Source organism: Salmo trutta, chromosome 14, assembly GCF_901001165.1.
Source record: "Salmo trutta chromosome 14, fSalTru1.1, whole genome shotgun sequence".
NCBI classification, from domain to species: Eukaryota; Metazoa; Chordata; class Actinopteri; order Salmoniformes; family Salmonidae; genus Salmo; species Salmo trutta.
The window spans coordinates 78,282,395-78,308,128 of record NC_042970.1 but is presented as its reverse complement, the minus strand read 5'-3'; the positions used below and the strand labels follow the sequence as shown (position 1 = coordinate 78,308,128).

The following is a 25,734-nucleotide window of genomic DNA, read 5'->3' as shown; positions in this document are numbered from 1 at the left end:
TTGTGGGAAGCTTGTGGAAGGCTACCCGAAACGTTTCACCCAGTTAAACAATTTCAAGGTATTGCTACCAAGTACTAATTCAATGTATGTAAACTTCTGACCCACTGAGAATGTGATGAAAGAAATAAAAGCTGGAATAAATCATTCTCTCTACTATTATTCTGACATTTCACATTCTTAAAATAAAGTGGTGATTCTAACTGACCAAAGACAGGGACTTTTTGCTAGGATTAAATGTCAGGAATTGTAAAAACTGAGTTGAAATGTATTTGGCTAAGGTGTATATAAACTGTCGACCTCAACTGTATCATTTTGTAGTCTATACTTTTATCCAATGTATAAAAAACACAATTTCAAATGTTGCTACGTTAGAACAATTTGAGCCGGTTGGTCACATATATGGATAACTTGCTACATTAGCCTAGATATGGATAACAGGCTACATTAGTCTAGATATGGATATCAGGCTACATTAGTCTAGATATGGATAACAGGCTACATTAGTCTAGATATGGATATCAGGCTACACTAGACTATATATGGATAACAGGCTACATTAGTCTAGATATGGATATCAGACTACATTAGACTATATATGGATAACAGGCTACATTAGCCTAGATGTGGACAACAGGCTACATTAGTCTAGATATGGATAACAGGCTACACTAGTCTAAGTATAGATATCAGGCTACATTAGACTATATATGGATAACAGGCTACATTAGTCTAGATATGGATAACAGGCTACATTAGACTATATATGATAACAGGCTACATTAGCCTAGATATGGATAACAGGCTACATTAGCCTATATATGGATAACAGGCTATATTAGACTATATATGGATAACAGGCTACATTAGTCTAGATATGGATAACAGGCTACATTAGTCTAGATATGGATATCAGGCTACATTAGTCTAGATATGGATAACAGGCTACATTAGTCTAGATATGGATATCAGGCTACATTAGACTATATATGGATAACAGGCTACATTAGTCTAGATATGGATATCAGACTACATTAGACTATATATGGATAACAGGCTACATTAGCCTAGATGTGGATAACAGGCTACATTAGTCTAGATATGGATAACAGGCTACATTAGTCTAAGTATGAATATCAGGCTACATTAGACTATATATGGATAACAGGCTACATTAGTCTAGATATGAATAACAGGCTACATTAGACTATATATGATAACAGGCTACATTAGCCTAGATATGGATAACAGGCTACATTAGACTATATATAGATAACAGGCTACATTAGACTATATATGTATAACAGGCTACATTAGACTATATATGGATAACAGGCTACATTAGACTATATATGGATAACAAGCTACATTAGACTATATATGGATAACAGGCTACATTAGACTATATATGGATAACAGGCTACATTAGACTATATATGGATAACAGGCTACATTAGACTATATATGGATAACAGGCTACATTAGACTATATATGGATAACAGGCTACATTAGACTATACAGTATATGGATAACAGGCTACATTAGACTATATATGGATAACAGGCTACATTAGACTATATATGGATAACAGGCTACATTAGACTATACAGTATATGGATAACAGGCTACATTAGACTATATATGGATAACAGGCTACATTAGACTGTATATAGATAACAGGCTACATTAGACTATATATGGATAACAGGCTACATTAGACTATATATGGATAACAGTCTACATTAGACTATATATGGATAACAGGCTACATTAGACTATATATGGATAACAGGTTACATTAGACTATGTATGGATAACAGGCTACATTAGACTATACAGTATATGGACAGCAGCAGTCAATACAGCAGGCTATGGTGATGATGATACTGATTCCTCTGCTAACTAATGCTACTACCAGAACTGTACACAAGGGTCAACAGTGTAACATAATATGATAGTGGTATGTTGTAATACTACAGACATCAGTGTTTGTGTGATTAAATGTGACTTTATCAAGTAATAGCCAGTGATGTGTTTCACCATTCTATCTGATGTATTGTCAGTTTGTAATGTTGTTATTAGCCCAAAATTATTGAGGACATTATTATTTGGATGGTGCAGTAATGTTGAGATGCCAGTAGGGAGAGCTCTAGGACCATCAGCAGCACAATGATGAAGCTGATGAGGATTGTATATTGAATGGGTTTGTAGAATAGAATGAATGACATCATGGAACTGACCAAATGTAAATGGAACTTTGACCTGTTCCATGTAGAACTCAGAGGGACAAGGCAACACATTCTAAGACATTATAAACATTCCATATAGAATAGTCAACATATTGTTAGCATGGTTCTGTATTTAATGAAAATGGAAATGGTGGACATTTTGTCAATTTTAGAAATGCAGGGCCCATTTTAATACAGTAACCTCCCTTTTCTGACGTGCTGGTCTGGTCCTCATGCATATTAATGACCTAAAGAGGAAAGGACAGTTCTGTATCAGCTACTTGTGTCTCGACTACTTTAAATATGTATCAACCAGTTAACTCACTGTACAAGACCTCTCCCCTTCACTTCACTCTGTAAGTACTCTTGACAATATCTTGAAATATAGTTTTTGGTTATTTGTTTTTAGTTATTAGTCATATTCTTGAGGGTAATGTATCATTTGACTTCTTGTTATGTTTTGAGCTGTGGTTTGGTTGTTACATCAGGGTCAGTATTCATAAAGTGTCTCAGTGTAGGAGTGTTGATCTACATAGGGAAGAGATGATTAACCAGGGTAAAATAGACATGCAAACAAAGATTTGAATCTCTGCTCAGTGTGCGTATGTGAATGAAACAGTGGATTTATCTGAGGGCCCTTCAGGACCGGACTGATAGGGAGTAGAGTTGACATCTATACTGTGTAGGATGTGTGTTTTAACTTTTCTACATCCATAACAACCAGCTCTCTAGACTTTGATACAGAACCCATGGGCCTTATGGGCCTTCACTGATGGTGTGTGTGTGTGTGTGTGTGTGTGTGTGTGTGTGTGTGTGTGTGTGTGTGTGTGTGTGTGTGTGTGTGTGTGTGTGTGTGTGTGTGTGTGTGTGTGTGTGTGTGTGTGTGTGTGTGTGTGTGTGTGTGTGTGTGTGTGTGTGTGTGTGTGAGAGAGAGAGAGTCACTTGCTGTTTATCCTCACAGTTTGGGGATAGGAGTTATCATTGAACCTGGTGGTCAGTCTTTAGGCTGCTGTACAGCTTGACGGACCGTAGAGGATTGAACATTTATCCTCCTATATTTGTGGTTCTGAGAATTAAACAGCTTCAGAACAATCAATGTAGAAATATGTGTTTACAGTACTACAGATCTGTTCAATAAGTGATTGTTGTTGTTTATAATGGTGGTGATGATAATGACAACTATTGTATACATTCAGAATTTATTTTTGTATCATACATCATGTCAGCATAAATAGACAGATGTAGACAGACATGCAACACGTCACACACATTACATACATAGTACAATAGACTTACAGACAGACTTACAGACTTACAGACAGACAGTATTCACAGAGACAACAATATAGCACAAAACAACTCATTCATTTTCAGTAATGAGGCCCTGTACCCCATTTACAGTTTCTACTTCAATGTATCAGGAGGAGTTATTCACCAGCTATAGAGTGAGTTGTTGTTTATGTTTCTAAGACTGCAGGGTGGGAGATGCAACAATGGCCTTGAGAACAGCAGGAAGTTTGTTGGTGGTCTTTCTCTGGTCTGTAGCAGGTATGGTCTCATTCTTATCTTATACTTGCTCTGTTTAATAATCTACAGACATTTCTAAAAGGTTAAGAATCATAATGTTATTCTGGTGTGTTCTGTTAGGAGTCTCCACTTCAGTTAACCTCTCTGGGCTAGGAGGGACGACATCGTCCCACCTACTCAACAGCCAGTGGAATCCCGTGGCGCGTTATTCAAATACCTTAAAAATGCTATTACTTCAATTTCTCAAACATATGACTATTTTACACCATTTTAAAGACAAGACTCTCGTTAATCTAACCACACTGTCCGATTTCAAAAAGGCTTTACAACGAAAGCAAAACATTAGATTATGTCAGCAGAGTACCCAGCCAGAAATAATCAGACACCCATTTTTCAAGCTAGCATATAATGTCACATAAACACAAACCACAGCTAAATGCAGCACTAACCTTTGATGATCTTCATCAGATGACATTCCTAGGGCATTATGTTATACAATACATGCATGTTTTGTTCAATCAAGTTCATATTTATATCAAAAAACAGCTTTTTACATTAGCATGTGACGTTCAGAACTAGCATACCCACCGCAAACTTCCGGTGAATTTACTAAATTACTCACGATAAACGTTCACAAAAAACATAACAATTATTTTAAGAATTATAGATACAGAACTCCTTTATGCACTCGCTATGTCCAATTTTAAAATAGCTTTTCGGTGAAAGCACATTTTGCAATATTCTGAGTAGATAGCCCAGCCATCACGGGCTAGCTATTTAGACACCCACCAAGTTTAGCCCTCACCAAAGTCAGATTTACTATAAGAAAAATGTTATTACCTTTGCTGTTCTTCGTCAGAATGCACTCCCAAGACTTCTACTTCAATAACAAATGTTGGTTTGGTTCCAAATAATCCATAGTTATGTTCAAATATCCTCTGTTTTGTTCGTGCGTTCAAGACACTATCCGAAGGGTAAATAAGGGTGACGCGCCCAACGCGTTTCGTGACAAAAAAATTCGAAATATTCCATTACCGTACTTCGAAGCATGTCAACCGCTGTTTAAAATCAATTTTTATGCAATTCTTCTCGTAAAAAAGCGATAATATTCCGACCGGGAAACCCTGTTTTAGTTCAAAGACAGAGAAAATAAAAACATGGGGTCGCCTCGTGCACGCGCCTCAGTCTCATTGTCCTCTGATAGACCACTTACCAAAGGCGCTAATGTTTTTCAGCCATGGGCTGCAAAGACATCATTCAGCCAATAATTATATGCATATTCTAGTTTCAGGGCAGTAGTAATAACCAGATTAAATCGGGTACGTTTTTTATCCGGCCGTGTAAATACTGCCCCCTATCCCTAACAGGTTTTAAATAGTTATCTTTCACACCTTACTGAGTGATGCTTATCTGTGATTTCCATTCACACTCAACTCAACAAAGTGAACAAAACATTTACAGTCAGTCATCTAGCAGACAATCCTATGCAGAGCAACAGAAGTCAAGCGCCAAGCCTAAGGGCACGTTGACAGATCTCCGACCATGTCAAATATGGGCCCAAAACCAACAACCTTTTGGCCACCGGCCCAAGCTCCCAACCACCAGGCCACCAACCATCAAAGATCCTCCCACAGTTCCCCGAGAGCTGCCCCTCAACCATCCTCACTCAAAACAGGCATTGGATGTAACAGCATTGCCCCTCAGTGTCATTCAAACATTTATTGTTTGTTTATTTTGACATAATTTTTTACTTTTATCTTTGACTGTCATTCAATCCCCTACACTCCACTCCCACATCTCTACTCCCACAACTCTCAGTTTCCTTCAGCCCATCCCACCTATCTCTGCTGGCCACACTCTTTGGATTTCTACACACCATGTATCTTTCAACTATGCTGTGATGTTTAACATACAATTTGAATATATGTTATCAAATTGAATCCACAGATTGTGAGTTGATTCCTAAGAGTATTAGTATATTAGTAATTGACTGACCAGTTCTCTCCAGATCTCCCAATGATGCTATTTATATGGTCAGTTTTAGATTAATGTTATGCTTTTTCGGGCCATTCCTGAACCTGAGACCAGAAAAAGGCTACCTGAGGGCAATAACAGAACAAATTGTCTATTGATTTTGTATCCACACAACAAAATCTGAAGAGCTACGATAACTGAATGCCCCAAATATTCAACATTTTGTTGGTGGCAAGAATTGTGTAGAATCATTTTAGCTGAAAAGAAAGAAATCTTGAGTCGTTTTAAATATACAGTTAAAGTCGGAAGTTTACATACACCATACGCCAAATACATTTAAAGTCAGTCTTTCACAATTCCTGACATTTAATCCTAGTAAATATTTCCTGTCTTAGGTCAGTTAGGATCACCACTTTATTTTAAGAATGTGAAATGTCAGAATAATAGTAGAGAGAATGATTTATTTCGATCTTTAAGTACAATCTTTGTCCCCATGTGCAGTTGCAAACCATAGTCTGTTTTTTTTATGGCGGTTTTGGAGCAGTGGCTTCTTCCTTGCTGAGCTGCTTTTCAGGTTATGTCGATATAGGACTTGTTTTACTGTGGATACAGATAATTTTGTGCCTGTTTCCTCCAGCATCTTCACGGGGTCCTTTGCTGCTGTTCTGGGATTGATTTGCACTTTTCATACCAAAGTACGTTCATCTCTAGGAGACAGAATGCGTCTCCTTCCTGAGCGGTATGACGGCTGTGTGGTCCCTTGGTGTTTATACTTGCGTACTATTGTTTGTACCGATGAATGTGGTACCTTCAGGCCTTTGCTCCCAAGGATAAACCACACTTGTGGATGTCTCCAATCTTTTCTCTGAGGTCTTGGCTGATTTATTTTTGATTTTCCCATGATGTCAAGCAAAGAAGCACAGAGTTTGAAGGTAGGCCTTGAAATACATCCACAGGTACACCTCCAATTGACTCAAATGATGTCAATTAGCCAATCAGAAGCTTATAATGCCATGACATCATTTTCTGGAATTTGCCAAGCTGTTTAAAACCTGTTGGGGCTAGGGGGCAGTATTGACAATTTCGGAAAAAATATGTGCCCATATGAAACTGCCTCCTACTCAAACTCAGAAGCTAGGATATGCATATTATTAGTAGATTTGGATAGAAAACACTCTGAAGTTTCTAAAACCGTTTGAATGGTGTCGGTGAGTATAACAGAACTCACATGGCAAGCAAAATCCTGAGAGAAATCCTACCAGGAAGTGGAAATCTGGATGCATGGGCTCTCTTCAAGTCGTTTCCTATTGAATACACGGTGACGTAGTAATAATTGTGCACTTCCTACGGCTTCCACTAGATGTCGACAGTCTTTACAAAGTTATTTGAAGCTTCTACGATGAACAGAGCCCGAATGACAAGGAGGGGAAGTTGTTGAGGCATGAGGTGACATCACGTCTTGGAGCGCGTTCACGAGGGAGGATCCTCCCGTTCCAAAACCTTTTTCAAGACACAGGAACCGTCCGGTTGAAATATTATTGGATCTTCACGTTCTGAAGGCCCTAAAGATTGATGTTTTACAACGTTTGACATGTTTGAACGAACGTAAATACAACTTTTTTTTACTTTTCGTCGCGACATCGTCCACACGCTTTCTACACTTGGAGTAGCTTACTGGACGCACGAACAACAAGGAGTTATTTGGACATAAATTATGGACTTTATCGAACAAAACAACATTTATTGTGGACCTGGGATACCTGGAAGTGCCTTCTGATGAAGATGATCAAAGGTAAGGGAATATTTCTAATGCAATGTATGATTTTAGATGACTCCAAGATGGCGGCTATCTGTATAGCCTAGTGTATTTTTCTGAGCTCAGTACTCAGATTATTGCAAAGTGTGCTTTCCTCATGAAGCTTTTTTGAAATCTTTCATAGCATTTGCATAAAGGAGATGTTCGTCTATAATTCTTTGAATGACAGTTTAATTTTGTATCAATGTTTATGACAAGTATTTTTGTAAATTGTGGCGCTTATTCACCGGCGGTATTTGAGGGAAAATATTTTCTGAACGTCACGCGCCGATGTAAAATGCTGTTTTTATATATAAATATGAACTTTATCGAACAGAAAATGCATGTATTGTGTAACATGATGTCCTAGGAGTGTCATCTGATGAAGATCGTCAAAGGTTAGTGCTGCATTTAGCTGTGTTTTGGGTATTTGTGATGCATGCTAGTTGCTAGGAAAATGGCTGTGTGGTTGTTTTTGTCGATGGACTCTCCTAACATAATCTAATGTTTTGTTTTCGCTGTAAAGCCTTTTTGAAATCGGACAACGTGGTTCGATTCAGGAGAAGTAGTCACATGTTTGAGAAATTTAAGTTATAGAAGTTATAGCATTTATGAGGTATTTGTATTTCGCGTCACGCGATTCCACTGGCTGTTGACTAGGTGGGACACAAATGTCCCACCTTGCCCAGGGAGGTTAATGGCACAGTCAACTTAGTGTATGTAATCTTCTGACCAACTGGAATTGTGATACAGTGAATTATAAGTGAAATAATCTGTCTGTAAACAATTGTTGGAAAAATGACTTGTGTCATGCACAAAGTAGATGTCGTAACCGACTTACTAAAACTAGTTTGTTAACAAGACATTTGTGGAGTGGTTGAAAAACAAGTTTTAATGACTCCAACCTAAGTGTATGTAAACTTCCGACTTCAACTGTATGTATATATCAACTCATAAACCCTGTACCATGGAATTGGTACAAAAAAAATTCTCTTCCCAGGTTTTTTTTAATCTGTATGGCACAGCTGTCAACATCCTGGTCCTCAAACGAAACTGGTATACTTTCCTATTTATGCTGTTTTTGTTCCTCCGGCAGTTTTGATCCTTTATATTGGGTAGACACACCAGTTCCCTACCTCCCACCGCTGCCACCTGCCGCCTCCATTTGTGTAATGCTGTAATCAATTGGTTGTAATGTTGGACTGAGCAGACCCTCCCATACAATTCCAATAACTCCATAAAATACATAATTCTACCTTACCAATTTACAATATAATTTGAAAACAAAATACCCTTTTCAAACATTTTCCATAAATACAGGTCTTTTATCAACCAGCACATCTGAGGTCAGCCATAATATGTGTTGTAATATTTGTTCTGTCTTTTCTGGGGGATGAAATTGAAACCAGCTCTGCAATGCTTTTTTTGGAAAAGAGATACTTTGAAGAGTGTTTCATTTTCAATTAATTGAAAATTAGACATGGCAATCTGTACAAAGACAAAGAGGCAATTTTTAAACAAGGGATGAGCTTTTCTTAGTAATCTATTTGAGAACCATTTTGGGTTCAAGTAAAATGTTTGTATAAGTGAAGCTTTCAGAGAGAGTTTTAGTGCTTTTATATTTAGTCCGAACCCACCCAGTTATATCATGACACAAGGCGAGAACCAGATGCAGACACAGGAGGCAGATGGTTGGAGTCTTACAATGTTTATTAATCCAAAAGGAGTATGCAAGAGAATGGTCGTGGACAGGCAAAAAGGTCAAAACCATATCAGAGTCCAGGAGGCACAGAGTGGCAGACAGGCTCGTGGTCAAGGCAGGCAGAAAGGTCAGGCAGGTGGGTACATAGTGCAGAAACAGGCAAGGGTCAAAACCGGGAGGACTAGAAAAAGGAGAATAGCAAAAAGCAGGAGAACGGGAAACCGCTGGTTGACTTGACTTAAACATACAAGACGAACTGGCACCGAGAGACAGGAAACACAGGGGTAAATACACTGGGGAAAATTAGCGACACCTAGAGGGGGTGGAGACAATCACAGGGACAGGTGAAACAGATCAGGGCATGACAAGTTCATTTTCATTATATGTTTATAAATGTGAAATTTGACTTCGCCACTTCAGCATGTTTTTGCGGCACAGTTAATGCCACGCCAAGTTACTGGCCAGAAGGTCGAGGGTTCGCCGATCACCACCGACGAGATCACTCTCCCTGCCTGTTTCTTTACACTACGATCTGAGCCTGCTGCAGACAATGATCAGCTAGGGGGAAATCAGATTTTCAACATTTTGATGCCATATTTATTTATACAGTATATAAAATATATGCAACAAATTTTCCACCAACAGGTTTCTGTGCCAATGCACCACACAACCAATAAGCAAAAGCATAATGACTTCGAGCACTTCAATATCATGGTTTGCGTTTTTAAAACCACAATCAATACGCGATCTCAATCTGGACAAACAGATAATACATCCCTCCTTATCTTGTAGTCTTACCCAGTATTGAAGGCTTGGCTTGACAATCTCTGAATGTCGTTGAACTTTTTGGTGTTTTGTAACGGATGTCTCTTTCCATTCATCAAATGGTCACTTCACAGTTTAAATTGATTGATGGATTGATTTTATTTGTCAGTTAAAAAAACACATGTATATACACACAGTTATTTAAAAGTGACCAGTATTGCACAATGCAGTCAGGGACTTATTTCCATTGTGGTCGCTATCTTTAACATAAATGCATATACAATTACATAGATACAGACACTTTATAGAAATGCAGACAAAAATGCTTGACCTCCAGATGAGTATAAAGGGGGAGTATAAGTACAATTCTTACAAGCCTTTGGCTGGTCTGTAGCTTATTCTTTAGATGTTTGGGGCTGCTGGTGAAGCAAATATTTTAAAATCTACATAGAAATAGCATGCACATTTTCCCATCAGAGTTGTGTTTCCAACAAATTGAGTTTTTGCGCGTAAAAGTCTGTGTAAATACGTAGTGCACATATAAATAACTTTTGGGATTAACTTCCCATGTACCAAATAAAAAGTTAAATGGGTTTCCATCTCATTTTCAACTCTATAAATATTTTAAACTACAGGCCTACTGATGGTTTTGTCACAAAAACATGTTGCGTTATTGTTAATGGAATTTTATATCTTAATGATAATAATTAGCAATCAATAAGCCTTGACTAATCCCCGGGTTTTGTAAGACAATGGGTTAAATAATTAGGCAAGGACTCAACTTTCTGCAAAAGATCTGTACAGTTTTATTCAGAGAATGTCCTGAGGTCCAAATAACAAAGACATTTATTTTATAGTTCCCTCCCTGCTAACGCACATACAAACTTCACAAACACTAGATATATGAAACACTCCTCGGATTTCTCACAACCCAGCGCTCTCTGTGCTCCCCCCCCCCCCCCCCCCCCCCAAGATTAGAGAAACCTTGGAGAGGTACCTACCGGTTTTCTCCAAAGTCTCTCCAAGTTACTAGGTCGAGTAAAACAGATGCCTACTGTTCTCTTAGGCCCACTAAAACACACACACACACATTTTGTCCCGGGCCTCTACTAGACCTTATGGGACTAACCATTCAGTACCTTAATTATTCATTATCCATTATCAGTTATATAGCGAATGTGCCAACTCTGATATTGGCATGTGCTTTCCAGCCAACAGCTTGCAGAGACAGTGCAGCTGTAGCCTACATGATGCTATTATTATGTACAAAAGTGTACAATTATTTTTATTTGTCAAACGGCAGCCAAGCATCAATCAACATGTCACCAGAATAAGAACCTCGATATTTATTGAAAGGAGCATCAAGCTCATCACCGTGCACTTTCACCACTTTGTGAGGTTCATCATCATTTATTTAATCGGTAGCCTAATAAATGCTTTCCCATGATGTTGTGACATTTTCTATCCAACATGTACTTTATTTGCATAAAACATTCAAATCACAGGGCTTTTGCGCCATTATTCAAATGACATTTTCACTACAGTAGAATTGTGTACTCACTTAAAAACAATATTGAAACTATTCATTGCGTTGTTGTTTTGTAGTCTAGCCTATGTAGGATCATTGTATTGTCCCTAAACAAGATCATTAGGGGAGCTTATTAAAATGTGTGTCTCATGTTCTTTCTTGCCCAATGATGCACCTGGTCTCTCTGCTGCCTATCAGCTATTCTGATTTGTTCTTGTGGATTCATATTGAAAATGTATGCAGCTTTGAATGATTTTATGTGTGGTATGATTGCTAATTAGCCAATTACAGATCTGGACAAACGATCCACCTACCACTATTGTCACTATGAATGGTGTATTTAGGGCAGCATAGACAGTTAGACTGGTAGACTATACTGACCTGTGGTAGGTAGACTATATTGACCTGTGGTATAGCAAAAGTTACCATGTGTAAAAGTGTAGTGCATAATGGAAGTACCAAAACACCTTGATATAGTGGAGGCGCATACAAGATGAGGAGGACATTTGGCTAGCATAGAAGACATTATATAGTAAACCTGAAAAATAACGCATTTTACCCAGAGAAACAACTCCCCTGTGGCCAATAAAAAAACACACAACCCTCCCCAAAGCAACAAAAAGTTTGACAACCCTCTGCTATTTTGGACCCCCCCAGTAAATTGTGATCTGTCCCTAACACGTTAGTGAAGGAAATTAAGAAATAGAAGCCTGGCTCAAGTAGAAGCCTGTCTGTAATAAAGCATCTGTTGTGTTCCGTTATTTACCGGTAAGCAAATAAACGCCCAAACTAATTGAAGTTTTACAGTAGGCCAGGCCTCACAAACTATAGTAGCACGGCACACCTTGATCTGTTGTCTCTCGATCCGTCCCTTAGTCTGTGCCAACAGACCTTGGCTTAATTTTGATACAATTGTGTTGTGACTTTTTCAGTGGTACTGGGTCAGGATGGCTGGACTGTGACCTACACCAAGAATAGTATCTGTGTCTTGAAGGGGTCTTCAGTGGAGCTGTCCTGCACGTACACATATCCCAATGGTGCAGTCACAACAGCCTTCTGGTTCACTGAATTGGGGACTGGTAAAGAACCTGACAGTCTAGCTCAGGACCCAGAGTATGCAGGTCGTCTGGAGTATCATGGAGATAAGAAGAAAGACTCTATCCTGAAAATCACAGACCTGAGAGAGAGTGACTCTGCTGAGTACAAAATCAGATTATTAACAGATCAGGCAGGAGGGAGATATATTGGCAGTCCTGGAGTCACTCTGTCTGTCGCAGGTACAGTTACATTCAATATAGCTAAACTGTTACTGTAAATTCCAATTAGTTCAGGAAAATTGTCTTGGTTTGTATTTATGTCTGTATAACAGGATTTCTTCCATATTTGTATTAGAGTGATACGTCAGTGATAAAGGGATATACAGTCGTGGCCAAAAGTTTTGAGAATGACACAAATATTAATTTTCACAAAGTTTACTGCTTCAGGGTCTTTAGATATTTTTGTCCGATGTTACTATGGAATACTAAATATAATTACAAGCATTTCATAAGTGTCAAAGGCTTTTATTGACAATTAGATGAAGTTGATTCAAAGAGTCAATATTTGCAGTGTTGACCCTTCTTTTTCAAGACCTCTGCAATCCGCCCTGGCATGCTGTCAATTAACTTCTGGGCCACATCCTGAATGATGGCAGCTCATTCTTGCATAATCAATGCTTGGAGTTTGTCAGAATTTGTGGGTTTTTGTTTGTCCACCCACCTCTTGAGGATTGACCACAAGTTCTCAATGGGATTAAGGTCTGGGGAGTTTCCTGGCCATGGACCCAAAATATCGATGTTTTGTTCCCCGAGCCACTTAGTTATCACTTGCCTTATGGCAAGGTGCTCCATCATGCTGGAAAAGGCATTGTTCGTCACCAAACTGTTCCTGGATGGTTGGGAGAAGATGCTCTCGGAGGATGTGTTGGTACCATTCTTTATTCATGGCTGTGTACTTAGGCAAAATTGTGAGTGAGCCCACTCCCTTGGCTGAGAAGCAACCCCACACATGAATGGTCTCTGGATGCTTTACTGTTGGCATGACACAGGACTGATGGTAGCGCTCACCTTGTCTTCTCCGGACAAACTTTTTTCCGGATGCCCCAAACAATCGTAAAGGTGATTCATCAGAGAAAATGACTTTACCCCAGTCCTCAGCAGTCCAATCCCTGTACCTTTTGCAGAATATCAGTCTGTCCCTGATGTTTTTCCTGTAGAGAAGTGGCTTCTTTGCTGCCCTTCTTGACACCAGGTCATCCTCCAAAAGTCTTTGCCTCACTGTGCGTGCAGATGCACTCACACCTGCCTGCTGCTATTCCTGAGCAAGCTCTGTACTGGTGGTGCCCCGATCCCGCAGCTGAATCAACTTTAGGAGACGGTCCTGGCGCTTGCTGGACATTCTTGGGCGCCCTGAAGCCTTCTGCAGAAATGCAGTGGAAATGTTTTTGGGGGATTCAGTTCATTTGCATGGCAAGAGGGACTTTGCAATTAATTGCAATTCATCTGATCACTCTTCATAACATTCTGGAGTATATGCAAATTGCCATCAAACAAACTGAGGCAGGAGACTTTGTGAAAACTAATATTTGTGTCATTCTCAAAACGTTTGGCCATGACTGTACAGTGATACTGTTTTTTCTCCAGGTCTTCAGGTGAAGGTGACTGGTAAGACACTGACCTGTAGCACCACCTGTACTCTGACTGACAACCCCACCTACATCTGGTACAAGAACGGACACAAAGTAAAGGAGGACACTTCCAGCCTGTACTCAGACTACTTTAGGGATGCAGACAGTTACTCCTGTGCTGTAAAAGGCCACGAGGATCTCCACTCTCTTCCAGTGTGTGAGTGTGGACTTTTTAAATACAATTTTCATACAAATAAAATGTTGTTTCAGTTTGTGAGATTATTATAATTTTATTTTCTGTTAATGTGCCGTCCACTTCTGCTTTAGTTCCGTATCTTTTCCCACGCTATGTGGAAGGGCTTCAAGATTGTATATCAAATTCATAAGATATATTAAATTATATTCATGTTTGTGGGTGAATTTACTTCTACCAGATTCCTTTTATGAAAACCTTTGCTCAATATGTTGGCACATTGAACACCCATTCATTTGAATGTATTTTTAAGGTTTAGAAACTACAATGCTGAAAGGGTAGTCACTTCCTGGTTACTTTCACAGCATATCATTATGGTTTTCACTACTGTAATTATTGTTTTCCTACTTTATTAACAACATAAGTGTATACTGGTAGGTATTGCAATGAAAGACTTTTGTAAGGTGTTCTGTTGTCTTTTTGTATTTCAGGTAAGAACTGTTGGATTGTGACTTACACCCATCAGAGTATCTGCGCCTTGAAGGGGTCAACAGTGGACATATCCTGCTCTTACACATATCCCAGTGATCAGGAGATCAAAAAGACTTTCTGGTTTACTAAATGGGAGTCAGATATGGATCCTGAAGATCTGAGCTCAGTGCCAGGATATAAGGGTCATATAGAGTACCTTGGAGATATGAAGAGTGAGGGTACCCTGAGACTCACAGACCTGAGAGTGAGTGACTCTGCTGGGTACAGGTTCAGATTGATAACATCCGGAGAAAAGTTTGCTGGCTCACCTGTCTCCCTGATTGTCACAGGTAATCTGTCACACATAGGGCTGTTACGGTGACCATATTACCGCCACACAGCCAGTCATGAGTCATGAGGCCTGTCAAATTCCACGTGACTGTTTAGTCACGGTAATTAGCCTTCTCCAAGCTCAGATGCTGCTGATGGTCATTAGTAGCCTACCAAACGTACTAACTGCCTGGTACTCAGCAATCTATTGCCCCTCTAATAACTCTGACATCAATGCAAATGTAATCAAAAATCTAATCAAACATGAGCTCATGTTGTGCAACATTTCTATAGGCTATGCAATTGCGTGAGAAAACTGAGTGATGGCCTCTATTAAAAAGAGGAGGATCCCATCAGCTTTCTGTAGGCTAGGCCTACTATATTTATTTCTCAACTTTCCAAATATCAAGCACTTTACTGCCCTTTACAGCAGGAGTATAGCCTACCTGGCTATCATGAAAAGTAACCATGGGAAAAGCGGCCTCCATTCGCTATTTAAGTGCATAAATTATGTATTTTCTTCCCCTGCCCACATTTCTAGATAGGTGCATGATCAAATAAAATTTTATTTGTCACATGCGCCAAATACAGCAGGTGTAGACCTTACGGTGAAATGCTTACTTACAAGCCCTTAAAACCTCTACAGGATTGGTGTCCCGCCCCGTGGGATGGTTAGGATAACTTAGTCAAATGTGATTAGCATGGGGTTGTAAGTAACAAGAACATTTCACAGGACATAGACATATATGATATGGGATATGAAAGCTTAAATTCTTGTTAATCTAACTGCACTGTCCAATTTACAGTATCTACTACAGTGAAATAATACCATGCTATTGTTTGAGGAGAGTGCACAGTTATGAACTTGAAAATGGATCAATAAACCAATTAGGCACATTTGGCCAGACTTGATGCAACATTTTGAACAGAAATACAATGGTTCATTGGATCAGTCTAAAACTTTGCACAAACACTGCTGCCATCTAGTGGCCAAAATCTAAATTGCTTCTGGAGTCCTACGTCATATATTGGCTTTTCTCTTGCATTTCAAAGATGATGGTACAAAAAAACATTGGAAAAAGCTTCTTTTACCAGATCTAACGTGTTATATTCTACTACATTCATTTCACATTTCCACAAACTTGAAAGTGTTTAGATTTACATTTTAGTCATTTAGCAGACGCTCTTATCCAGAGCGACTTACAGTAGTGAATGCATACATTTCATTTCATGCATTTAAAAAAAAGAAATTTTGTACTGGCCCCCCATGGGAATCGAACCCACAACCCTGGCACACACCATGCTCTACCAACTGAGCCACAGTTGGATGTATTCAAATGGTGTCAAGAATATGCATATCCTTGCTTCAGGTCCTGAGCTACAGGCAGTTAGATTTGGGTATGTCATTTTAGGTGAAAAAAAAAGAAAAGGGTTTGATCCTTTTAACCAACACTGCAGTTTTAAGAAAATAGATAATAAAAAGTAACACAATAAAACAACAATAACGAGGTTATATACAGGTGGTACCGGTACCGAGTCAATGTGCGGGAGTACAGGTTAATCAAGGTAATTTGTACATGTAGGTAGGGGTAAAGTGACTATACATAGATAATAAATAGCGAGTAGCAGCAGCGCAAAAACAAGGGGGGGGGGGGGTCAATGCAAATAGTCCAGGTGGCCATTTGATTAACTGTTCAGCAGTCTTATGGCTTGGGGGTAGAAGCTGTTAAGGAGTCTTTTGGACTGAGACTTGGCACTACGGCACTGCTTGCCGTGCGGTAAAAGAGAGAACAGTCTATGACTTGGGAGACTGGGGTCTTTTTGGGCCTTCCTCTGATCACGCCTAGTACATAGATCCTTGGTCCCAGTGACGCACTACCCTCTGTAGTGCCTTAAGATGCTGAGCAATTGCCATAGCAGGCGGTGATGCAACTGTTTAGGATGCTCTCGATGGTGCAGCTGTAGAACTTTTTGAGGATCTGGGGACCCATGCCAAGTCTTTTCAGTCTCCTTAGGGAGAAAAGGCATTGTCGTACCCTCTTCACGACTGTCTTGGTGTGTTCAGAAAACATCAATCAAATGGATTTATAAAGCCCTTCTTACATCAGCTGATGTCACAAAGTGCTGTACAGAAACCCAGCCTAAAACCCCAAACAGCAAGCAATGCAGGTGTAGAAGCACGGTGGCTAGAAAAAACTCCCTAAAAAGGCCAGAACCTAGGAAGAAACCTAGAGAGGAACCAGGCTATGAGGGGTGGCCAGTCCTCTTCTGGCTGTGCCAGAGATTATAACAGAACATGGCTAAGATGTTCATAGATGACCAACAGGGTCAAATAATAATCACAGTGGTTGTCGAGGGGGCAACAGGTCAGCACCTCAGGAGTAGAGAGAGAGAGACAGAGAGAGAGAGAGAGAGAGAGAGAGAGAGAGAGAGAGAGAGAGAGACTCCAGATATAACAGACTGACTCTAGCCCCCCGACACATAAACTACTGCAGCATAAATACTGGAGGCTGAGACAGGAGCGGTCGGGAGACATTGTGGCCCCATCCGACGATACCCCCGGACATGTCCAAACAGGCAGGATATAACCCCACCCACTTTGCCAAAGCACAGCCCCCACACCACTAGAGGGATATCGTCAACCACCAACTTACCATCCTGAGACAAGGCGAGTATAGACCACAAAGATCTCCGCCACGGCACAACCCAAGGGGTTACTTTGTTGGTGATGTGGACACCAAGGAACTTGAAACTCTCAACACGCTCCACTACAACCCCGTCAATGTGGGTGTGTTCGGCCCTCCTTTTCCTGTAGACACCACACTGCCGGGTCTCTGACCTCCTCCCTATACGCTGTCTCATTGTTGTTGGTGATCAAGCCTGCCACCATTGTGTCGTCAGCATACTGAATGATGGTGTTGGAGTCGTGCTTGGCCACACAGTTGTAGGTTAACAAAGAGTACAGGAGGGGACTAAGCATTCTCCCCTGATGGGCCCCAGTGTTGAGAATCAGCGTGGCAGATGTGTTGTTGCCTACCTTTACCACCAGGGGGCAGCCAGTCAGGAAGTCCAGGATCCAGGTGCAAAAGGAGATGTGTAGTCCCAGAGTTCTTAGCTTAGTGATGAGCTTTGTGGGCACTATGGTATTGAATGGTGAGCTGTAGTCAATGAACAGCATTCTCACATAGGTGTTCCTTTTGTCCAGGTGGGAAAGAGCAGTGCGGAGTGCGATTGAGATTGCATAATCTGTTGGGGCGGTATGTGAATTGGAGTGGGTCTAGGTTTTCCAGGATTATTGTGTTGATGTGAGCCATGACCAGTCTTTCAAAGCACTTCATGGCTACCGACGTGAGTGCTATGGGGCGGTAGTCATTTAGGCAGGTTACTTTTGCTTTCTTGGGCACAGGGACTAATGTGGTCTGCTTGAAACATGTAGGTTTTACAGAGAGGTTGAAAAGATCAATTAAGACACTTGCCAGTTGGTCAGAGCATGCTCTGAGTACATGTCCTGGTAATCTGTCTGGCCCCGCGGCCTTGCAAATGTTGACCTGCTTAAAACCTGTTAGGGACAGACGATCGGCTAGCGGAACGCCTCACCAATATCCAATGGTGGATACAAATACCTTAAAAATGCTATAACTTCAATTTCTCAAACATATGACTATTTTACACCATTTTAAAGATACGACTCTTGTTGATCTAACCACATTGTCCAATTTCAAAAATGCTTTACAACGAAAGCAAAACATTAGATTATGTCAGCAGAGTTAGCATGTGATGTTCAGAACTAGCATACCCACCGCAAACTTCCGGTGAATTTACTAAATTACTCACAATAAACGTTTACAAAAAACATAACAATTATTTTAAGAATTATAGATACAGAACTCCTTTATGCAATTGCAGTGTCAGATTTTAAAATAGCTTTTCAGCGAAAGCACATTTTGCAATATTCTGAGTAGATAGCTCGGCCATCACAGGCTAGCTAATTTCACACCCACCAAGTTTGGTGCTCACTACACTCAGAATTACAATAATAAAAATTGGATTACCTTTGCTGTTCTTCATCAGAATGCACTCCCAGGTCTTCTACTTCAACAACAAATGTTGTTTTGGTTCGAAATAATCCATAGTTATATTGAAATAGCTCCGTTTTGTTCGTGCGTTGAGGTCACTATCCGAAGGGTGGCGCGCGGGCGCATTTCGTGACAAAAAAATTCAAAATATTCCATTACCGTACTTCGAAGCATGTCAAACGCTGTTGAAAATCTATTTTTATGCTATTTTTCTCGTAAAATAGCGATAATATTCCAACCGGGTGACGTTATATTCATTCATAGACTGAAAGAAAAACATGATCGTCTCGTGGACAAGCACTCCAGTGTCATTGTTCCCTGCCTGTCCACTCACAAAAACTCCTGCTGTTTTTTGCCCAGACACTGCAGAGACATCATTCCACTCTCTGGCGCCTTCCAAGAGCCAATGGAAGCCTTAGAAAATGTCACGTTACAGCAGAGATGCTGTATTTTCGATAGAGATGCCACAGAAGGAGAACAAATTGTCAGACAGGGCACTTCCTGTATGGAATCTTCGCAGGTTTTGGCCTACCATATGAGTTCTGTTATACTCACAGACACCATTCAAACAGTTTTAGAAACTTTAGACTGTTTTCTATCCAAATCTACTAATTATATGCATATTCTTATTTCTGGGCAAGAGTAGTAACCAGTTTAAATCGGGTACGTTTTTTATCCGGCCGTGCAAATACTGCCCCCTAGCTCCAACAGGGCAGTCCTACAGACATATTAGTGGTATGTCACAGAAAAATACCTAATTTAGTATTGCACATAAGAGGACATAATATACAATTAATGCGGAAAGTATTCAGACCCCTTACCTTTTTCCAAATTTTGTTACATTACAGCCTTATTCTATAATGGATTATGTTGTTTTTTCCCTCCATCAATCTACACACAATACAAAAACGTATTTTTTTTTTTTTGCAAATATATAAAAAAATATATATATTTATCACATATTACAGCCTTGAGTCTTCCTGGGTATGGTGCTACAAGCTTAGTACACCTGTATTTGGGGAGTTTCTCCCATTCTTCTCTGCAAATCCTCTCAAGCTCTGTCAGGTTGGATGGGGAGAGTCGCTGCACAGCTATTTTCAGGTCTCTCCAGAGATGTTTGATCGGGTTCAAGTCCGGGCTCTGGGTGGGCCACTCAAGGACATTCAGAGACTTGTCCCAAAGCCACTTCTGTGTTGTCTTGGCTGTGTGCTTGTCCTGTTGGAAGGTGCCTTTTGGCAAACTCCAAGCGGGCTGTCATGTGCCTTTTACTGAGGAGTGGCTTCTGTCTGGCCACTCTACCATAAAGGCCTTATTGGTGGAGTGCTGCAGAGATGGTTGTCCTTCTGGAAGGATCTCCCGTCTCCACAGAGGAACTCTGGAGCTCTGTCAGAGTGACCATTGGGTTCTTGGTCACCTCCCTAACCAAGGCCCTTCTCCCCCGATTGATCACTTTGGCCGGGCGGCCAGCTCTAGGAAGAGTCTTGGTGGTTCCAAACTTCTTCCATTTAAGAATGATGGCGGCCATTGTGTTCTTGTGGACCTTCAACGCTGCAGAAATGTTTTGGTACCCTTCCCCAGATCTGTGCCTCGGCACAATCCTGTCTCGGAGCTCGACGTACAATTCTGTCGACATTGTGTCTTGGTTTTTGCTCTGACATGCACTGTCAACTGTGGGACCTTATATAGACAGGTGTGTGCCTTTCCAAATCCTGTCCAGTCAATTGAATTTACCACAGGTGTACTCCAATCAAGTTGTAAATATATATCAAGGATGATCAATGGAAACAGGATGCACCTGAGCTCAATTTCGAGTCTCATGGAAAAGGGTTTGAATACTTATGTAAGTAAGGTATTTTTTTTATTAATTAGTAAAAAATAAATACATCTAAAAACCTGTTTTTGCTTTGTCATTATGGGGTATTGTGTGAAGATTGATGAGGGAATTGATGATCAATTTTAGAATAAGTCTGTAACGTAACAAAATGTGAAAAAGGCAAGGGGTCTGAATAGTTTTTCGAATACACTGTATAGGAAGACAATATTAATTGTTTTATTTTTACTCTAGATGTTGTGTTGGAGATGGATCCTACATCTGTGTCAGAGAGGGAGAGTGTCACACTGACATGTAGAACCAAATGTACACTGGACCCCATCACAGTCTACAGTTGGTATAAGAATGGACAGCCTATACCAAACAGCAACAACTACTCTCCTGTCTATATCCTATTCTCAGTCAGCAGTGAGGATACAGGCAGATACTCCTGTGCTGTAAAAGACCATGAGGATCTCCCCTCTCCTGAAGAGACTCTCACGGTCAGATGTAAGTTTAAACCTTTAGTTTGGTATTTTAACAATGTAGTTACAGATATTAGCTCCACATGAAACTTGAATTGATCATCCTCAATAAAAGTGTGAATTTAAGAGTAATTGTTTGGAGAAGTACAGTTGGAGTCAGAAGTCTACTTACACTTAGGTTGGAGTCATTAAAACTTGTTTTTCAACCACTCCACAAATTTCTTGTTAACAAACTACAGTGGCTTGCAAAATAATTCATCCCCCTTGGCATTTTGTTGCCTTGCAACCTGGAATTAAAATAGATTTTTGCAGGGCTTGTATCATTTGATTTACACAACATGCCTACCACTTTGAAGATGCAAAATATTTTTTATTGTGAAACAAACCAGAAATAAGACAAAAAAACTGAAAACTTGAGCGTGCATAACTATTCACCCCCCCCCCCAAAGTCAATACTTTGTAGAGCCACCTTTTGCAGCAGTCTCTTGGAATATGTCTCTATAAGCTTGGCACATCTAGCCACTAGGATCTTTGCCCATTCTTCAAGGCAAAACTGCTCCAGCTCCTTCAAGCTGGATGGGTTCCGCTGGTGTACAGCAATCTTTAAGTCATACCACAGATTCTCAATTGGATTGAGGTCTGGGCTTTGACTAGGCCATTCCAAGACATTTAAATGTTTCCCCTTAAACCACTCGAGTGTTGCTTTAGCAGTAAGATTAGGGTCAATGTCCTGCTGGAAGGTGAACCTCCGTCCCAGTCTCAAATCTCTGGAAGACTGAAACAGGTTTCCCTCAAGAATTTCCCTGGATTTAGCGCCATCATTCCTTCAATTCTGACTAGTTTCCCAGTCCCTGCCGATGAAAAACATCCCCACAGCATGATGCTGCCATCACCATGCTTCACTGTGGGGATGGTGTTCTCATGGTGATCAGAGGTGTTGGGTTAGCGCCAGACATAGCGTTTTCCTTGATGGCCAAAAAGCTAAATTTTAGTCTCATCTGACCAGAGAACCTTCTTCCATATGTTTATGGAGTCTCCCACATGCCTTTTGGCAAACACCAAACATGTTTGCTTATTTTTTTCTTTAAGCAAAGGCTTTTTTCTCTCAACTCTTCACAAAAGCCCAGCTCTGTGGAGTGTACTGCTTAAAGTGGTCCTATGGACAGATACTCCAATCTCCGATTGTGGAGCTTTGCAGCTCCTTCAGGGTTATCTTTGGTCTCTTTGTTGCCTCTCTGATTAATGCCCTCCTTGCCTAGTCTGTGAGTTTTGGTGGGCGGCCCGCTCTTGGCAGGTTTGTTGTGGTGCCACATTCTTTCCATTTGTTAATAATGGATTTAATGGTGCTCCATGGGATGTTCAAAGTTTTTTATAACCCAATCCTGATCTGTACTTCTCCACAACTTTGTCCCTGACCTGTTTGGAGAGCTCCGTGGTCTTCATGGTGCCGCTTGCTTGGTGGTGCCGCTTGCTTTGTGGTGTTTCAGACTCGGGCCTTTCAGAACAGGTGTATATATACTGAGATCATGTGACAGATCATGTGACACTTAGATTGCACACAGGTGGAGTTTATTTAACTAATTATGTGACTTCTGAAGGTAATTGGTTGCACCAGATATTATTTAGGGGCTTCATAGCAAAGGGAGTGAATACATATGCACGCACCACTTTAACGTTTTACATTTTTTTGAATATTTTTAGTAGTATTTTTTTTCATTTCACTTCACCAATTTTGACTACTATTGAATAAAATCAATTTAAATTACAGGTTGTAATGCAACAAAATAGGAAAACGCCAAGGGGGGTGAATACTTTTGCAAGGCACTGTATAGTTTTGGCAAGTTGGTTAGGACATCTAGTTGGTTAGGACATCTAACCAACAATTGTTTACAGACAGATTATTTCACTTATAATTCACTGTATCACAATTCCAGTGGGTCAGAAGTTTACATACACTAAGTTCACTGTGCCTTTAAACAGCTTGGAAAATTTCAGAAAATTATGTCATGACTTTAGAAGCTTCTGATAGGCTAATTGACATCATTTGAGTCAATTGGAGGTGTCCCTGTGGATGTATTTCAAGGCCTACCTTCAAACTCTCTGCTTCTTTGCTTGACATCCTGAGAAAATCAAAAGAAATCTGCCAAGACCTCAGAGAAAAAATTGTAAACCTCCACAAGCCTGGTTCATCCTTTGGTGCAATTTCCAAATGCCTGAAGGTACCACATTCATCTCTACAAACAATAGTACGCAAGTATAAACACCATGGGACCACGCAGCCGTCATACCACTCAGGAAGGAGACGCGTTCTGTCTCCTAGAGATGAATGTACTTTGGTGCGAAAAGTGCAAATCAATCCCAGAACAACAGCAAAGTGAAAATGTGATGTGAAAATGCTGGAGGAAACGGGCACAAAAGTATCTATATCCACAGTAAAACGAGTCCTATATCGACATAACCAGAAAGGCCACTCAGCAAGGAAGAAGCCACTGCTCCAAAACCACCATTAAAAAAAGACAGACTACGGTTTGCAACTGCACATGAGGACAAAGATTGTACTTTTTGGAATTGTGATAAACTGAGTTTAAATGTATTTGGCTAAGGTGTGTGTATACTTCCGACTTCAACTGTACATTTGTGGAAAGTTAATATAATATTTTTAACTGACCTAATTTGTACTCTTACTAAATCCACTGTCTTACACCAGATGGACCAAGGAACACCTCCGTGTCAGTCAGTCCCTCTGGTGAAATAGTGGAGGGCAGTTCAGTGACTCTGACCTGCAGCAGTGATGCCAACCCACCTGTGGACAAATACACCTGGTACAAGAAGAATGTAGCCTCACCAAAAGCATCAGGACAGAGTTACAGAATCACTAACATCATCTCTGAGGACAGAGGAGAATATTACTGTGAAGCTAGCAACATTGAAGGGACAAAGACTTCCATCCCTGTCCATATTAATGTTATGTGTAAGTATGTCATGGTGTTTCTTATTTCTGGTGCTCTGTGGTACGACAGATTTGACTGATATACATACCAGTCAGAAGTTTGGACACATCTACTCATTCCAGGGTTTTTCCTTTATTTTTTAATATTTTCTACATTGTATGATAATAATAATAATAGTGCAGAATGCCAAGAGTGTGTAAAGCTTCATCTAGACAAAGGTGGCTACTTTGAACAATCTCAAATCTCAAATATATTTTGATTTGTATAACACTTTTGGTTACTACATGATTCCATATGTGTTTTTTCATAGTTTGGACGTCTTCACTATTATACTACAATGTAGAAAATGTAATAAAAATAAAGGAAAACCCTTGAATGAGTAGGTGTGTTTAAACTTTTGACTGGTACTGGTACTATCAATCCATGATACTGCAGCAGTGTTTCCCTGGGTTCCTTTGGTGGTGGTGGTGGGGGTGGGGGCTGTCCTGACTGTTGGAGCTCTTCTAGTCACCATCTACTACTATATGAAGAGGTGAGGATTTTCTAGACAGATTTAAATATAACCATATTTTAAACCTCCACTAGAGATCAGCAGAGATCTGAACTCACTCTGTCCCTCTGTACAGGAGATCCACAGGAGGAAGTGATGCCACAACAGACACACAGGTGATATCAGTTACACCTCCACACGTGGTGACATTAATTTACTGTGTCATAACAGTCTCTTTCACACTATTTTCACTGTTACCATGTTCTCTCTCTCTCTCTCTCTCTCTCCACAGAGTGTCCGTCCTGACTGTAACAGTGACACGTACACAGGTCTGAACATGAAGACCTGGTCACCTGACTACGACACTCTGGAAGTAAGTCTCTGATTGTGTTTGTTTAGAGAAAATGATAGAGAGGTGTCTCAAAGTGCTCATGCATTTCCCCTCCCTCTTTTTCTCTCTACAGAGTGTCCATCCTGACCCTAACAGTGACATGTGCACATCTCTGAAGAAGAATACCAGGTCACCAGAGTGACACCCTGTGTGTGTGTGTGTGTGTGTGTGTGTGTTTGTGTAAACATTTTATGAAGTGTTGTATGAAGTGCTCATTCAGTGTGTCTTTGTTCAGAATGTGAGAGACTCACCCAGTGACACATGCCCTCAAATAGATACTGAGCCACCACAGAACCTGGACCGAAGAGAACCACCACAGAACCTGGACTGAAGAGAACCACCACAGAACCTGGAC

The 25,734-nt window shown here is 40.3% G+C and overlaps 1 protein-coding gene across 1 annotated transcript; it reads left to right on the top strand.

Moving 5' to 3' along the window:
* Positions 1–2,575: 2,575 nt before the first annotated feature.
* On the top strand, positions 2,576–25,705 carry LOC115147489 (B-cell receptor CD22-like). Its single transcript, XM_029689737.1, has 10 exons — positions 2,576–2,582; positions 12,450–12,794; positions 14,199–14,399; positions 14,867–15,196; positions 21,486–21,572; positions 24,255–24,518; positions 24,937–25,030; positions 25,125–25,164; positions 25,281–25,361; positions 25,453–25,705. Exons 4-10 carry the CDS (start codon positions 15,010–15,012, stop codon positions 25,519–25,521), a joined length of 822 nt encoding a protein of 273 aa, XP_029545597.1. The 5' UTR covers positions 2,576–2,582; positions 12,450–12,794; positions 14,199–14,399; positions 14,867–15,009; the 3' UTR covers positions 25,522–25,705.
* Positions 25,706–25,734: the final 29 nt, after the last annotated feature.